This window comes from Lethenteron reissneri, unplaced genomic scaffold (genome assembly GCF_015708825.2).
Source record: "Lethenteron reissneri isolate LAM-NWPU_2019-01 unplaced genomic scaffold, ASM1570882v1 scaffold_1640, whole genome shotgun sequence".
NCBI classification, from domain to species: Eukaryota; Metazoa; Chordata; class Hyperoartia; order Petromyzontiformes; family Petromyzontidae; genus Lethenteron; species Lethenteron reissneri.
The window spans coordinates 896,061-913,530 of NW_026891378.1; the positions used below are offsets into that span (position 1 = coordinate 896,061).

Genomic DNA, 17,470 nt, shown 5'->3' on the forward strand with positions numbered 1-17,470 from the left:
GTCGTTGTGAGCATTCGTAACTCTGCCCTTCGTTCTTGTTGGAGGGGCGACTGCCCCCAACTGCACAGTAGCGGCGTCCTTCACGAGCCTCCTTCCTATTCCTCCACAGAGGCCGATCTGGACACCGCTGGTACCGGTCATCGGCACGATTAATTCTGTCCTGTTCCAGAGCGCTCACACTTAACGAGCGAGTTACGTTCCGCGACATTTGCTCGGTGATGCGATGTTGATGTGTGACCTGAATGCGTGAAGGTTATTTTTCCGCTATGAATTTCCACACGATGATGATGACGATGATGATATCAATCACGTCGTTGAGCTGCTTACTTTTGTGATGGCCAGGTCGCTTGTCTGAAAAATATGCTACATAGCGCAGTGGGCCTTACCTAGTAAGATAAAAAAAATATGTATAGTTTAATTTATATTTTTTTCGAGATTTGTTTAGCTTTCCCTATGCTTTGCACGCCTATCGTGCTGTTGGATTGTGTTTGTTGTAAAGTTCTGACCTGTCCCTACTGAGGGCGGTCACAGCGAGGCCGAGAGGACCCACTTACAAACTCCCCATCGCTCTGGAGCAACCCGGCATTGAAGGTTGGGAGGAAGGACAATACGTTGGAATAGCTGGAGGGACTCCGGCCTTGAAAGTGTAGGGGTGTTGCGGGAGGGCGAACAAACACACAAGGGGTGGTTACGCCCGCACGCGGAAGGATGCCTACATCCACGTCCGCATCGGTTAGCCCTGGGGGGCTGTAACGGCGCTGTGATCTCCCACGGCCCCACCCCTCGGGGGGGTGGGGGTGTTGCTATATAAGGCGGTGAGCCGGTGGGCTCGGGGTTCAGTGTTCAGCTTAACCAGTGAAGAGTGAATACCGGCTAGATAGGCCCTGGGACTCCCCTGGATCGCTGTCCTTCTAAGGACCGACCAGGGCAAGCCAGTGGCGTGGCCCCGAGAGCCCAGAGCCGGTGCTCTTGTAAGAGCCGGTCTGGTGGCTAAGGGTGCCGTGATCCTAGCTTGGCCAGAGCTGGATCAGCTAGCCCCCCATAGCTCTCGAGTGGAGGACCTGGGAGTAGGCTAGCCGGGCTAGTGTTAGTAGGGTCTCCCTGTTAGACGGGTGAAGGGGCCGCTACCCCTTCAAGTGTTGTATACCTTGGCCTGTGCTGAGTGTAAAGTATAATAAATAAGTGTGCCTCCGACTACGTTGTCTACGTCTCATTGAACTCACTACAAAAATGTAAAAGAACTCTAACCCACAGACAGGATGATCCAACCTATCGAGAGGCTCCGAACCAACCATAATATCCCTACCCCCCACCCCACTCTCAACTCTTTAGGAGTCTCCAGATTAGAGATGCCGTGCTGAAAACACAACGGACAAGTGCCTAGGAAGCACCGGTCCACCTGATCGTCGGCCGGCAGGAGAGACACACAGAGATAGTTACAGACTCAATGAGGCCTATCGATTCCAAAGAGAACCTGGGGGAGGCGGGAGAGGGGGTGGGAAGGTGGGGAGGTCGGGGGGGGGGCTTCTATAGACCGGCAAAAAAAAAAATGATGAGACAGGTTGACGACCTGGGAGATCTCACCACAGACCTGGGCCGCAGATTTTCGCAAGCTTCCAAAGCAGGCTAAAGGCCCCCCCACCCCCCACCATCCACGTGTAGGTCATAGGAGGGGAATCACAAGAAAAACTGGTGACACGAGAAAAAAGTGGTAAGTGTAACATGTGATGTACGTCATCGGAATAGGAAAGGGTTAATTACCACCGCCACCACCCTCCCACCAAACCCACCCCTCCCAATCCTTCGCTTCCCCCCCCCTCCCCACCCACATACGTGTACATCATAGGAACAGGAATCAGAAGAAAAAACTGGCAAGTGTCACAGGAAAAAAAAATAGTAGACGTCATCAGAATGTGAAAGGGTTTATTTTTAGACGGACCGATGGCCATCCCTCCAGAGGAGCACGTCCCTATCCCCCCCCCCCCCCCGCGGCTTTCCGCCTCAGTCCAGACGTACCACGGAGATAGTGTGGTGTAAAGGGACCTTTTTTACAGTTATCAAAGTATTAAAAAATAAGAATAGGTGTTTACCCTTTCTGACATTAAAACAGCAGGAGTTGTGTTGAGGCGCTCAAACACCAACTGGAGACCATTTGCAAGGAATCAAATTACTACATTAACGACACACGGTACCGGTGTAATACGTGGCTTCGACACGGTAAGTAATTTTCCGTATTATTTATTCAAATCTTCGTACAGCCACCTCCTCTCGTTCTCGCGGATGCCGACCCGCTCTCTGGCGTGACTGCGCTGCCCCGCGCCACGTGGCGCTCACCACCGCTCTCTACCGGAACCGCTGGCTCGCGGTGCGCTATGGAGCGGCTGGAGGTCGAGCCGCCAAGTGGCAGGTGGAGATGGCGGGGCAGCAGCGACGGGGAGCTCCTCTTGATCTTCAAACACCGACAAAGTATGCAAAGTATGATCTGTGTTTTGATTTAGTGTGCTGATCTTAAAGGTGCATTGAAAAATGTTGATACTCCGACTGATGCACCTACTGTTGTGGAGTGACTCATGCAGCCAGCTATGGCTGCAGAGTTTGGTAATACATGTTGTTTACATCGTTTATTGTGAAAATTCGGTCACAGTTCCTATGATCACTGTTTCATTGCTTTTATGGCTTTATTTTGGTGATTTTTGAAAAGTTTTTCGGTTTGGCCATGTTTGTTTGTTGCACAGAGTTAGACTGATGGCCTTAATCTAAGTTGTCTTGTGGTTGTTTTTGTTGTTTGACTTGCATCCCACTGGGATTTTTGCACACAGTGTTGGTGTACGGTGCCTTTTCTGCAATATTTTGCTGTCTTTTCTTGGATTTTCTGTTTGCACATAGTCACTTTAAGATGTTTTCTTGTTCATGTTTTTGTTGTTGTTGCAGTTGCGAGTGCTGGCCAACCACAAGCCCTCCATACCATGGAGATGAGGATGCTCAGATGGAGCCTTGGACTGACTCGATGGAATTGTGTCATGAACGAAGACGTTCGGAAGCGACTTGGTGTGGCCCCCATTGCGGACAAGATGCTTGAGGCAAGGCTTCGGTGGTACGGCCATGTGATGCGAAGTGAAGAGTCATCAGTGGACAAGACTGCCATGCGTATTGAGCCAGAGGGCCGCCGTCCACGCGGACGTCCGAAGAAGCGATGGATGGATCGAATAAAGGAAGACATGAAGATGGTAAACGCATCCCCCGAAGATGCCCTGGACCGAGCCAAATGGAGAAGACAATGCCGAAAAGCGGACCCTGTGCCACAGCGGGAACAACGCTAGGAAGAAGAAAAAGAAGTTTGTTGCTGTTGCACCCGATGCAAGAGCCAAATGGCTCACAGGGCTATACCTAATAAATTAAACTTGAAACTTGACCCCAGAGGACACGTGACCGGTTAAATCTACACAGGGGCCCCCCAAGTGGAGGCTAGGGGAGGTCACGTGTCTGGGTCGAGATCCTGCTGGAGGATTTTCGAAGGTGGGCGTGGCCAAGGGCGGAGCCGGCCATGCCGCGGAGGGTATAAGCCGGGTCCCCCAGAGCAACCGGCGCTGTTGTTCATCCTGAATAAACTTTCGTCTACGTTCGACAAGAGTCTCCAACACGTGGACCAGGACTCAAGCTATGGTCCGGTCCGTTGTAGCTAGTTACGGTGTTATTAGTGTAGTTAGCTTGGTGGTCACCACCATAGGTTGAATATTCTGAAAAGAGGCAGTTACCCTGTGTGTACGTGTTAGGAAATGTGTTGCCTCCAAAGAGTACGTTTGAGACTCGGTTGAACTCACTACATATGTCTGTTGGTAGCGTGCTAACTAACTCGCCTGGTATGCAGACGGGGCGTGGGTTCGATCCGCGTACCCCGCCGACGCCTGTTGTGTATTTGGAGTTTGCGTGTCTCTCTTTCTCTGTCATCATCATAATCACCATCGTCACGGCTGCTAGGAGATGTTAACTACATCGCCTGGTATACAGAAGGTCGTAGGTTTGATCTTGACCCTGACGATGCCTTCTGTTGTATATTTGGAGTCTGCGTATCTCTCTTTCTCCCCGTAGAGATGTTAACTACCTTGCCTGGTATACAGGAGGTCGTAGCTTCGATCTTGACCCTGACGATGCCTTCTGCTGTATATTTGGAGTCTGTGTATCTCTCTTTCTCCCCGTAGAGATGTTAACTACCTTGCCTGGTATACAGAAGGTCGTGGGTTCGATCTTGACCATGACGATGCCTTCTGCTGTATATTTGCAGTGTGCGTGTCTCTCTTTCTCCCTATGGAGATGTTAACTACCTCGCCTGGTATACAGGAGGTCGTAGGTTCGATCCCGACCCTGACGACGCCTGCTGCTGTATATTTGGAGTCTGCGTGTCGCTTTCTCTTTCCCTGCAGCTGTCGCTGCGTGGATTTTTCTTTACGAGCCCTCCAGCTTATCCCCTCCACATGTAGAATCAACATCAGAATGCGTTTAGAGCATTTGGTTGCTGCGATACAGTCCCACGCGATGATGATGATGACATCAGCCACTTTGTTGAGCTATCCTCATTAGTGATCGCTACATAGCTCAGTGGGCCTTACCTGCCAAATATCACTGACGTGCCTATTTTCCCCTTCACGCGACGTTAAACTGGGGCAATATATCTATATATATAAAATCGCGAATCTGTCTGTCTGTCTGTGTGTGTGTCGCCAGACCATACGCACTTTCATTGGACGCCGGTTGCCCCTGCCAACGGCTAGCGACGCCTTCGCCGCTTTCATTGGACGGCGGTTGCCCCTGGCAACGGCTAGCGACGCCTTCGCCAAGGGCTGCAGTTTCATTGGACGGCGGTTGCCCCTGCCAACGGGTAGCCACGCCTTCGCCGCTTTCATTGGACGGCGGTTGCCCCTGCCAACGGGTAGCGACGCCTTCGGCGCGGGGTGGACGCCATTTTGAATTAGCGTTAAAAATAGGCGCACGCATTAACACGCGACTCTCACGTAAATTCTTCAAAGTTTCACGTCCTCTTCACTCCCCTCCCACCACAATGTGTTCTATTACTATTATAGGCTCCGTAGATAATAACATTATAGCGATTAGACTGTATTATTGTAGCGCTGGGGGGGGGGGGGGGAAACGCCACCCGTACCCTGCCTCTGCCGGGTGGGCTATTTAGGCGAGGCCGGAGGCTCTGCACGCTACTAGGCCTCCACACCCACCACGCGACTCTGAGGTAAATTCATCACACTTTCACGTACTCTTCACTCCCCCCCCCAACACAATGTGCGCAATTAATATAACTTTTAAACACAACGCGCCAAGAATCTATTCTTTTAATGGTGACTGTACAAATAGTCATTAAGCTGGGTGAGCGTACTGCCAGTCTATAATGTACACTGTAGCCTGCTTATTAAATTGCCACAGTGTACTGGCAGTCTATAATGTACACTGTAGCCTGCTTATTACGCTCGGTGAGCGTACTGCCACTCTATCATGTACACTCTAGCCTGCTTATCAAGCTGAGTGGGTGTACTGGCAGTCTACAATGTAGACTGTAGCCTGGATATTATAATCGATTTTTTAAATGTTCTTTGTACAAATAGTCATTAAGCTGCTTCAGCGTACTGGCCGTCTAGAATGTAGACTGTAGCCTGCTTATTCAGCTGGGTGCGTGTACTGCCAGTCTATCATGTACACTGTAGCCTGGTTATGAAGTAAAGTTAGTCAATTTGTAACACGTACGCTTTAGCAAACATTATTCATAAACAACGTTCGGACCTGGGCCTCCCCTAGGTCGACTCAGCCTCAAACGACTAACTGGTGTCGTGTGTGAACATCCTCCCTGGGGAGACAAAGGCGGCCGGGCGTGGTGAATCCAAATACCCGGGCGAAGCCGGGTAGTAAAGCTAGTAGTGTAGTGTATAGTAGTGTAGTGAATAGTGTAGTGTAGAGTAGTGTGTTATAGTGTTGTGTATAGTGTAGTGTATAGTAGTGTAGTGAATAGTGTCGTGTAGAGTAGTGTGTAATAGTGTCGTGTATAGTGTAGTGTATAGTAGTGTAGTATATAGTGGTGTAATATATTGTGTATTGTATAATAGTGTAGTGATTAGTGTAGTGTATAGTAGTGTAGTGTATGTGTAGTGTATCGTAGTGTTGTATATAGTGGTGTAATGTATAGTGTACATTAGTGTAGCATATATTGTAGTGTGTCTGACCAGCTAGTTGTGCCTCAGGCTTGTTCCATCTGGCCCGGCCCTCTAGCTGCTACCGGAGGCGCACACCAGGCTCAACATCCCTGGTGAGTCGGTACAGTCAGCAGCTGCCAACGCCGAACCCCGGGCGGCGGTTAACTAACCCGACAAACTCAGCTTGTCTGAGCCTGGGCATGTGGAACCCCTGGTGGAGGAAATTCCACCAAAACGGGTCTTTAGACCTTCCACTGCAACCAAGACCATCTCCAGTCGTCTTGACTACGTCTTGCCACTGGGTACAGATGCGGCTGGTCGAGAGAGTGAGGTTGACGCTGCGCAAATCACCCTCACTTAAATTCAAGTTCTCTGCGCAAGTCATGGCACTTTATTTACCATCGTTATTATCCAAGTCATGTGGCGATGGGTGAGCGACGAAGCAGTAGGCACGGATATGCTGGAAGCTGTAGCCGCAAACCTGCACGCAGGTGGCTCAGGATATTGGTCGTTCCCTCACTGGACCGAAGCAGCAGTGAAGTCCGGCAGCACCCTGAGTGACTGAGCAGCCCTATTCAAGATCACACTGCTCACCTCCGTAGTGAGGAAAGGGTTAGAAAAGGTACCCTAAACATTGTCTGCTTCAAAACATCCTGGCCAGCCTACCGCAGCTGGCGGGATCCCATACTTGCGGTCGAAAAACAAAAACAAATAAAATGAAAAAGACCAAAGTGATACCACTCACTGTTGGCGCCTGGAATCTGCGCACTTTGATGGACACATCTGGGTCAAAAATACCTGAGAGACGCACCGCCCTCGTGGGGAGAGAGCTAGCCAGATACAATGTGGATGTTGCTGCCCTTAGTGAGACCCGACTGGCCGATACTGGACAAGTGACTGAAGTGGGTGCAGGTTACACATTCTTCTGGAGCGGACGAGGCCAGGAGGAGAGACGTGATGCTGGTGTTGGTTTTTCAGTAAAAAACCACCTGGTCAACCAACTGGCAAGCCAACCCAAGGGGATAAACGACCGTTTAATGACCTTACAGCTCCACCTATTGGGTAAAAAGGTGGCCACCATCATCAGTGCCTATGCCCCTACCATGACCAACTCTGACGAGGTCAAAACCAAGTTCTATAATGACCTGGAAGTAATTATTGCTGCCACAGCCAGCTCGGACAAACTCCTGATACTGGGTGATTTCAACGCCAGAGTTGGAAGTGACCATCAATCATGGAATGGAGTCATAGGTGCACATGGCATTGGAAAATGTAACAGCAACGGTCTTCTACTGCTGAAAACATGCTCTGAGTTTGACCTGCTCATCACCAACACGATATTCCAACTACCAAAGCGCAAGAAAACCTCATGGATGCATCCTCGTTCACACCACTGGCACTTGATTGACTACGTCATCGTGAGGAGGAGCGACCGGCATGATGTCAGGGTGACCAAGGCAATGTGTGGTGCTGAATGTTGGACTGACCATCGTCTCATCATCTCCAAACTGAACATCCGGATTAAGCCTCCCAGACGCCCACAAGGAAATAGACGCGTCAAGCATCTTAACATCACTCGCCTACAATAGGAACACACCAGACTGGCCTTTGTTGAGGCTCTAGATCATCACCTGGAGTCTCTAAGCTTCGAGCATACAGACGCTGAGGCAGACTGGACTGCTCTCAAGACCGTGCTGCATTCTACAGCCCTTGAATCACTTGGTGTTCCATTACGTACACATCAAGATTGGTTTGATGAGAACGATGCAGAAATCCGAGCACTCCTTTACGAAAAACACCGCCTGCATAAAGCATATCTGAATGACAGCAGCTCAAGTTTAAAAAAAAAACTGCCTTCCTCAACATTCGCAGGATTGTCCAGCAGAGACTCAGTCATGCAAGACGCCTGGCTGTGCGCAAAAGCTGAGGAGATTCAATCCTACGCTGACAGTAACAACACCAAGTGCCTCTATTATGCACTCAAGCAGGTCTATGGTCCGCAACACTCAGGAACTTCACCTCTCCTGAATTCAGATGGAACAACACTCCTCACGGAAAAGCACAAAATACTTGCAAGATGGGTCGAATACTACAGCGCGGTCCTCAACCGGCCATCATGCATAAATGAGGAGGCAATTGCGAGACTGCCTCAAGTTGAAATAAACCAGTCCCTGGCTGTTCTACCATCCATTGAGGAAACCAGCAAAGCCATAACACTCCTCTCATCAGGCAGAGCTCCAGGGTCCGATGCCATTCCAGCAGAAATCTACAAGGCTGGAGGGCCTTGCTTAGTCGAGAAACTGACCGACCTCTTCCAGTCTCTGTGGAAATTAGAAGCCGTTCCCAAGGAGTTCAAGGATACTACTGTAATAAAAGACTCGGACGCTTCTCTCTGTCCTGTGTCCTTTATTTGGGTTCGTATCTTTTCCCACACGGCACTCCTCCTGAGACTCTCTGCTTGGCAGCTCCACAGCTGCCTTCGCTCCCGTAGCCTTCCGCGCTCCTGCAGCTCTGCTGCAGGTCCTTTGGTGCAGCCTTCCGGCTGCTCTCACAGCAGCTCCACCGCTGCTCCCTGTTCCTCCGTGCTCGGTCACCGCTGGCTGGCGGTGCCGAGTCTCACCACTCCCCAATCTCAGCCCTGCGTGGCCTCTGTGGCGATCTCGCCATCTCCAACCTCAGCCCTGCGTGGCCTCTGTGGCGATCTCGCCCCTCTCTCTCTCTCTATCCCCAACTCTCTCTTCCACCCCGCTGGCTGGCGCCGTCATGAGCCCCTCAGCCACCAGGCTGAGGCACGGCGACCACCCAACGTGTTCACCACTCTTCACTCCCCCGACTGACCCAGATGGCTTCCTGTCTCCCCGCTATAACTTCTCCCCCACGTGACCCTGACTCCTCCCTCTCGGATCGTCATATCCGCCCCGCCCATTTACGCCCGCATTACACTACTATTATCAATCTATATAAAAGGAAAGGCAATCGGCAGGACTGCGACAACCATAGAGGCATCTCCATACTATCAGTCGCTGGCAAAATCTTGGCAAGAATCCTTCTGAACCGCCTAATTGTCCACCTAGACCAGGGTCTGCTACCTGAGAGTCAGTGTGGTTTCAGAAAAGACTGCGGAACCACTGACATGGTATTTACTGCCCGGCAGTTACAGGAGAAATGCCAAGAACAAAATGTTGATCTATATATGGCTTTCGTTGATCTAACAAAAGCATTCGACACAGCCGGGAGGGCCTATGGAAAATCATGGCCAAATATGGGTGTCCAGACAAGTTCATTGGCATCATGCGCAAACTCCATGATGGCATGATGGCCAGCATCAGAGACCAGCAAGAACTCTCTGATCCGTTCCCAATCACAAACGGGGTGAAGCAAGGCTGCGTTTTAGCGCCAACGCTCTTCAGCATGGTGTTTTCTGCCATGCTGCAAGACTCATTCCAGAACCACAACACTGGGAATAACTTCATCTACCGTTTTGACCAGGGGTCCTCAAACTACGGCCCGCGGGCCACATGCGGCCCGCCGAGGACATTTATCCGGCCCGCCGGGTGTTTTTGCCGCCGCTGCCTGTCTGTTACTTTTTTTCTGCATGAGAAGGACGGTCATTGGTGGAAGAGGGAGAGGGGGCGGAGTTTCCCCCAATCAGACTGCATTGATGGGCAGTGCAGTCTGTATGTCTCTGTGTGGGCAAAGTTATTACTGGTATATTGTTTTTGTAGCGCTGTATATATATTGGTATTTTACTAATAGCAATTTTGACTCCCTAGGAAACAATGATGTCAAGAAAGAGAAAAATTGACTCGGAGTGTAGGATATTCAAAGAACAGTGGACTTATGATTACTTTTTCATACAGTACAAGGAAAGAGATGTGTGTCTGATATGCCAGAATATAGTGTCTGTGTTCAAAGAATACAATTTACGTCAACACTATAAAACTCAACATAAAGATAAATATGCTTGTTTGGTCGGAGAAGTGAGAAAAGATAAAATATTAAAACTGAAAAATACATTAACAACTCAGCGAAATAGTTTTGTGAAGCAGAAGCAGCTAAATATTTCATCACTGCGAGCAAGTTTTCAAGTTGCCAAGGTAATAGCATGCACTGGCAGACCATTCGTGGAGGGAGAATTTGTTAAAGAATGCCTTCTTTCTGTTGCCAAAGAGATGTGTCCAGAGAAGGCCGATTTATTTAGTACAGTGAGTCTTTTAGGACCTACAATTACACGGAGGATTGAAGAAATGGGAGACAATTTGCATCAGCATTTGCAAAACTCCACAAAAAAACTTTCCTATTTTTCCTTGGCACTCGACGAAAGCAATGATGTTCGTGATTCTGCACAACTTCAAATTTTTATTCGTGCGACGAATGACTATTTTGAAGTCACAGAAGAGCTTGCTGCACTGCAAAGCATCAAAGGAACAACTACAGGAGAGGATATCTTTCGATTTAAAGCTTTCGTGACTGCAGGGATTCATCTTCTTGGTTCTTTCGGTAAAGTCACATAGAAGGGAAGTAATAAAATAATTCTCACGACGTTTCGGCCACAACGCAAGCAGCCGTCTTCAGGTGAAAACTAGGTCTGTTGGGGAGACAGCGTCTGAATGAAACAGCACACGAGCTTGGAGCATATATAAGCTGGGTTGGAAGCGGAGGAAAGAGCGCCTTGACAAAATAATTTCAATATCAAGAGGAATTTAGCATATTTATGGGAAATGCAGGAATGTGATTCGTACTACATATGCTCGTGCTGCATATGTAGTACTAATAACATTCCTGCATGTCCCATAAATATGCTAAATTCCTCTTGATATGCAAATTATTTGTCAAGGCGCTCTTTCCCCCGTTTCCAACCCAGCTTATATATGCTCCAAGCTCGTGTGCTGTTTCATTCAGACGCTGTCTCCCCGACAGACCTGGCTTTCACCTGAGGACGGCTGCTTGCGTTGTGGCCGAAACGTCGTGAGAATTATTTTATTATGTTTTATTTTTATTATTTTATTACTTCCCTTCTACGTGACTTTACCGAAAGAACCAAGAAGAGAGGATATCTATGAAAAGGTTTGCCAAACTGTGAATGGTTTGGAGCTGAACTGGGCTAAACTAGCCAGTGTGACAACTGATGGTGCTCCTAGCATGGTGGGGTCTAAGAAATGAGTAATTGCTCGCATTAACCAAGAGATGGACAAACATAACCATTCTCATCCAATAGCCATACACTGCCTCATCCACCAACAATCGCTGTGTAGTAAATCACTGAAGTGGGACTCGGTTATGAAATTTGTGGTATCTTGTGTTAACTTCATTAGAGCTCATGCACTAAACCACAGACAATTTCAGGCATTTCTGTCTGAGCTAAATGTTGACTATGAAGATGTTCTGTATCACACAGAAGTCCGTTGGCTGAGTCGAGGGAGAGTTTTGAAACGTTTCTATGACTTACTTCCACAGATTACAGCTTTTCTGCTTTAAAAATAACAAAGAAGTACCAGAGCTCAATGATGCAGAATGGAAATGGCACCTTGCCTTTCTGACAGATGTAACAGAGCTACTCAACAGTTTCAATGTGCAACTTCAAGGAAAGGGGAAGCTCATCTGTGATATGCAATCACATGTCAAAGCATTTGAAGTAATATTAGGCCTCCTCATCAAACAAGTGAAGGAGGAAAACGTCTGCCATCTCCCCACAACTCAAAATCTGTTAGCGGAAAAACCATTGGTTGCATTCCCAAACAAAACGTGTGGATTCACTGGAAAAATTGCAAAAGGAGTTCCAATTTGTATTTAAAGAGCTTCATCTCCATGAACAGGACATACAGCTTTTCCGTAACCCATTTTCTATTGACATTGAAAATGTGGATACAATTTACCAAATGGAACTGGCTGAACTGCAGAATTGTGACTCTCTGAAAGACGCATTCAAGTCAAGCAGCCTTCATAATTTCTATGCATCTCTCCCCTCTGAGACATATCCTCATCTCAGGAACCATGCACTCAAAATGGCAACCATCTTTGGCAGCACTTATGTCTGTGAACAGACTTTTTCCAGAATGAAACATTTGAAATCTCCAACCAGATCTAGACTAATGGATGCACACTTGCATCACTTGTTACGACTAGCAGTGACAAATATGGAACCGGACATTGACCATCTCATTAGCCAAAAGCAGGCCCATAGTTCCCATTGAAATACTGGCAAGTTTGTTGATTTAACTTTACTTGTTCTTCATTTTAAATATTGTATTTATTCCCGTTTTGTTTCTTCACTTCAAAATAAGATATATGCAGTGTGCATCGGAATTTGTTCATAGTTTTTTTTTAACTATAGTCCGGCCCTCCAACGGTCTGAGGGACAGTGAACTGGCCCCCTGTTTAAAAAGTTTGAGGACCCCTGGTTTTGACGGTGGGCTATTCAATCTGCGGAGTATGCAAGCCAAAACTAGAGTGGAGGAAATCACTGTTCGAGAACTTTTGTTTGCTGATGACTGTGCTCTGGCTGCTGACTCAAATAAAGATCTACAGGACAGTATGGACCACCTCTCCTCAGCCTGCAACAACTTCGGCCTAACAATCAGCACAAAGAAGACTGAAGTCCTATACCAACCTGCTCCTGGGAAACCCTACACTGAGCCAACCATCTTTGTGAATGGGCAAAAGCTTTCAGCCATTGACAAGTTTACTTACCTTGGTAGTACACTGTCTCGCGCTGTGCACATAGATGATGAAGTTAACATCAGGATTGTCAAGGCCAGTGCAGCCTTTGGACGTCTACGTGACTCGGTATGGGAAAGGACTGGCATCAAGCAGGAGACAAAACTGAAGGTCTACCGGGCTGTTGTCTTACCAACTCTTCTGTATGGGTGCGAAGCCTGGACAGTTTACCAGCGCCATGCCAAGAAATTTAATCATTTCCACTTGAGCTGTCTGAGGAAACTGCTGAGGATCAAGTGGCAAGACAGAATCCCTGACACGGAAGTCCTCAGCAAGGCAAATATCCCCAGCATCTACACCTTGCTTGCGAAGGAACAGCTTAGATGGACTGGCCACGTGACCAGAATGAGACTTCCAAAACAAGTATTCTTTGGCGAGCTGAGGAATGGCAAGCGAGCACAAGGTGGCCCCAAAAAGCGCTACAAGGACACCCTTAAAGCTTCCTTGAAGAGCTTTGGATTCGACCTGAAAAGCTGGGAATCCCTAGCACAGGACTGACCTGCCTGGAGAAGAAAAGTACAGGACGGTGCAGTCCTCTGTGAGAGTAGGAGACGCTCCTGTGCTATCTTGAAGAGGCAACAGCGCAAATCTACCAAGGAAGGACGTGTGGCTGCACCTCAGAGCTCTGCATTCTCCCTGACCTGTCCAGTGTGCCACAGGGAATTCCGGGCTCGGATTGGCCTCTTCAGCCATCTGCGCACTCATCAAAATCCAACAAAATGACAAACGTGCCATGGTCATCATCAACTTTGATGGACGAACAAGAAGAAGAAGAATGTATAGTGTAGATTAGTGTAGCATACATTGTAGTGTATAGTGGTTTATAGTAGTGTATACTATAGTGTATAGTTGTGTAGTATATGGCGGTGTAATATATAGTGTAGTGAATAGTGTAGTGTAGTTTATAGTAGTGTAGTATATAGTGGTGTAATCTATAGTGTAGTTTCGTGTACAGTGTAGTGTATAGTAGTGTATAGTGTACTGTATAGTAGTGTAGTGTATAATAGTGTCGTGTATAGTGTATAGTAGTATAGTGCATAGTAGAGTAGTGTCACGAGCACGCGACGTCGCACATTCGCTCTCGACGTCGCGTGCGTGCGCGACACCCATCGAATGTAATGGCGCCTCTACTATACAACGCTGCGAGTGACTCGTTTAAACCTTTCTTGTACTTTGCGATCGTATCGTGGGGATTTTTGTTGCATTGTTTGTTGGTGTTGTCGTTGGTGTGACATTCTGACCCCCGTGCCCCTTTGCTAAAAAAAAGCTGCTTAGCTCATCGGATTCCTACTGCGGTATGAATACAATTTTGTGATTCTGGTCATGGTGGTGCAGGTGATATGCGCACAATTTGAGAGACAAAGCCGGCTGGGAGGGCTCTTCAAAGGCGTGAATGCAATTTTGACTGACTTAGAGGTGCATTTTTGGTGTGGGGGTTTTTCCGTTCTTATCTCTTCCTTGACCATTGTTCGACGAAGGTCAAACACGATAGGCACGGTCGCGTTTGACCTGCGTGCGTCAAGATGATAATCTATGTGAGACACTGGGTCGATATGTGAGTCTGTGGGTCTTGTTGTAGTGAGTCTATGAGTATGTGGGTCTCTGTGTGAGTCTATAGGTCTCTGTGTGAATCTATGAGTCTCGGTTTGAACATATGGGTATCTGTGTGAGTCTATGGGTATCAGTATGAGTTTATGGGTGTCGGTGTAAGTCTATAGGTCTCGGTGTGAGTCTATAGTTCTCGGTGTGAGTCTATCGTTCTCCGTGGGAGTCTATGGGTCTCTGTATAGAGGGAGAGGTATCAAATTTCATAGAAATAAATACAGGTAGGGAATAGCGTGAGATGAGAGGGCAGAGGCAGGTGAGTGCATGGAGCGGAGTGGAGTGAGATGAGAGGGGCGAGATAGAGTGCCTGGAATCTAATCGAGTTATGCCATCTCGTACGAGTTCCGTGTATCCTGTCATTTCACTAAAGCGGCTCAAACCATCCCGGGGGAGGGGGCGCATTGCTGATGATTTGGTGGTGATGCACGCACGATTCTACGACATAAACTGAAACCCAGTGACGCGACCACCGTTTACGCAGGTGGGGGCAGTAGGTGACACGGCAGAGCCGTGTATATAAGGAAGGTGGCTGGGTGGGGGGGTTGCGTTCAGAGTTGACATTAGCCAGCGTTCTAGATTTTAAGTTTTTGTGACTGCAAGGATCCATACTCTTTGTTTTTTTCGGTAAAGTCAGGTAGGTGAAAAAAATAATATTTTTTGTTGTTTTTACTTTTTATTTTCTTTTCTTATTATTTTCACCTACGTTACTTTACCGAAAGAACCAAAGAGTATTAGCGAGCGTCTTGCTGGTGGCCTTGAGTCGAGATACCAGGAGATATGGCCAACGCTGAGTACGTGAGAGTCGGCGAGAAGTTGGACAGCTGCACGTTTAGGACGCAGTTTTTAAACTTTAAAAGATCCAAGTCGCATATATGCTACGTTATCTTTGAATTAAAACGGCAGAATAGCCGCGTCCGTTTTTGGGGCTATGCTGTGAATAAACCACGGAGCGAGGCAGACCTAGGATATCACGCCGAAATTTTTTGCATTAAAAAAGTCAAAGAGTACCTGCTCGAAAACCCTGGAAAATACACGATAAATTGGTACTCATCCTGGAGTCCGTGTGCAAATTGCGCTGAAAAGATCTTAAATTGGTATAACAAGAAGCTGATGGGGAAAGGACACACTTTGAAAATCTGGGCTTGCAAACTCTATTTCGAGAACATTAAGCGGAATCAAATTGGGCTGTGGAACCTCAGAAATAACGGGGTTGGATTGGCAATAATGCTTGGTGAACACTACCAATGGTGCTGGAACAACTACATCCAAACGTTGGGCCGCAATTTGAATGAAAATAAATGGCTTAAGAAGACTTCGAATCGAGCTCTTACACGACGGAGCGAGTTGTCCATTATGATTCAGGTAAAAAGACTCCACACCGCTAAGACTCCTGATGTTTAGAGGCTATGCGGATGGAATTCGGGTAACAGACTCACATTAATAATGTATTTATAGTTTGATGTTAATGTACAATTCTATTCAGTGACTGTGTGATCTTGGTGTGGTCTGGAACTGTTTTTGATGTTGTTTAATGCTCCCTTTTTCGAAGCTTGGGTATTGAGGATGCAATTTTAAGTTATAGACTTTGTTTATGTATTTAAGGGTCTCCACGGTGGCTAGGAGATGTTAACTTCCTCGCCTGGTATACAGGAGGTCGGGGGTTCGATCCCAACTTTGACGCCTGCTGCTGCTGTATATTTGGAGTTTGCGTCTCTCTCTCTCCCCGTGGTCGCGTGGATTTTTACTCCAGGTCATCCGGTTTTTCCCTCCACATTTAATATCGTGCATTGAGATTGCTTAGAGTATTGTGGTGCTATAAACTTCCACACGATAAGCCACTTTGTTGAGCTGTCATTTGTGGCCAGGTCGCTTCTGAACAATAAGTTAATAACCTGTGTGGGCTTTGCCTGGTAGGATGGGGATGGTTTAGTGTTGTACAGTCTTTGTATGTGTCTGGGTGATGTTGTGTTTATCTGGCTTGTGCTTTGCACAACTACTATCGTGATTTTGTACCTGGTTTGTTGTAACGTCCTTATTCCGTGACCCTACTGGACATTTGTGATGAAAGTGCTTTTTAGCTCATCGGATTCCTCCAGTGTAATTAAATAGTCTGATTAATAACCACACCACTAACCCTCCTGCTCTTCACTAGCTATGTGGATATATGGGACATCATAAGTTGGCTTCATTCCGAATAAACCGCACACTGCGAACGTTATCATTTGTTGTATCGAGAACAAAGGCTGTGCTTAGGATTTGCTGGTAAGAGTTCTTCATTTGAGGCTGAGTCGATCCAGAGGAGGCCCAGGACCGGTTCAGATAATCGCTATCACTTGTGGTGGCCATGAGTGGGAGTCGAACTCGGGTCTCTGCCAGGTTCGTTGCGCGTTGCACTAAACTAAAACTATTTTTTATTTATTTTGCCAGGTGTAAGGGCCACCATTTAGCTATGTAGCTCTTTTTCAGAAGCGACCTGGCCATCACAAATTATAGCTCAACAAAGTTGATCAGCACGTGGAAATGTGTGGCAGCAGCCAACTACTCTTCATGCGTGTTTCTTAATATGGAGGGAAAAAACTGGAGGACTCGGAGAAAAATTCCACGCGACCACGGGAAGAGAGATGCAAATTCCAAATATACAGCAGACATTGTCACAGTCGGGGTCGAATCGACGACCTCCTGTATATCAGGTGAGGTAGTTATCATCTCCTAGCCACCGTGACTAGGACATGTTGACTACCGGCGGTCCTGGGCCTGCTGTATATCCACAGGTCCTGTGCCTCCCCGAGAACTACTAAATTTCTAATTAGAAACCTGTTAAGGAGCACATGAGTGGGAACATAGGAATACTGTACAATATCGTTGTTCTACACTTGTTTCATAGGATGGGAAAAGGGCGGCAGCGGATTAAGATGTTCCAAGTCCTCTGATATAGGTAAGCAGTGGAGAGGACT

At 47.6% G+C, this 17,470-nt stretch overlaps 2 protein-coding genes across 2 annotated transcripts in view; both read left to right on the forward strand.

Moving 5' to 3' along the window:
- LOC133339158 (uncharacterized) overlaps positions 1 to 17,470 on the forward strand; it is a 175,430-nt gene that overhangs the window by 112,197 nt on the left and 45,763 nt on the right. The window lies entirely within an intron of this gene.
- On the forward strand, positions 14,452 to 16,920 carry LOC133339037 (single-stranded DNA cytosine deaminase-like). Its single transcript, XM_061547161.1, has one exon. It carries the CDS (start codon positions 15,294 to 15,296, stop codon positions 15,915 to 15,917), a length of 624 nt encoding a protein of 207 aa, XP_061403145.1. The 5' UTR covers positions 14,452 to 15,293; the 3' UTR covers positions 15,918 to 16,920.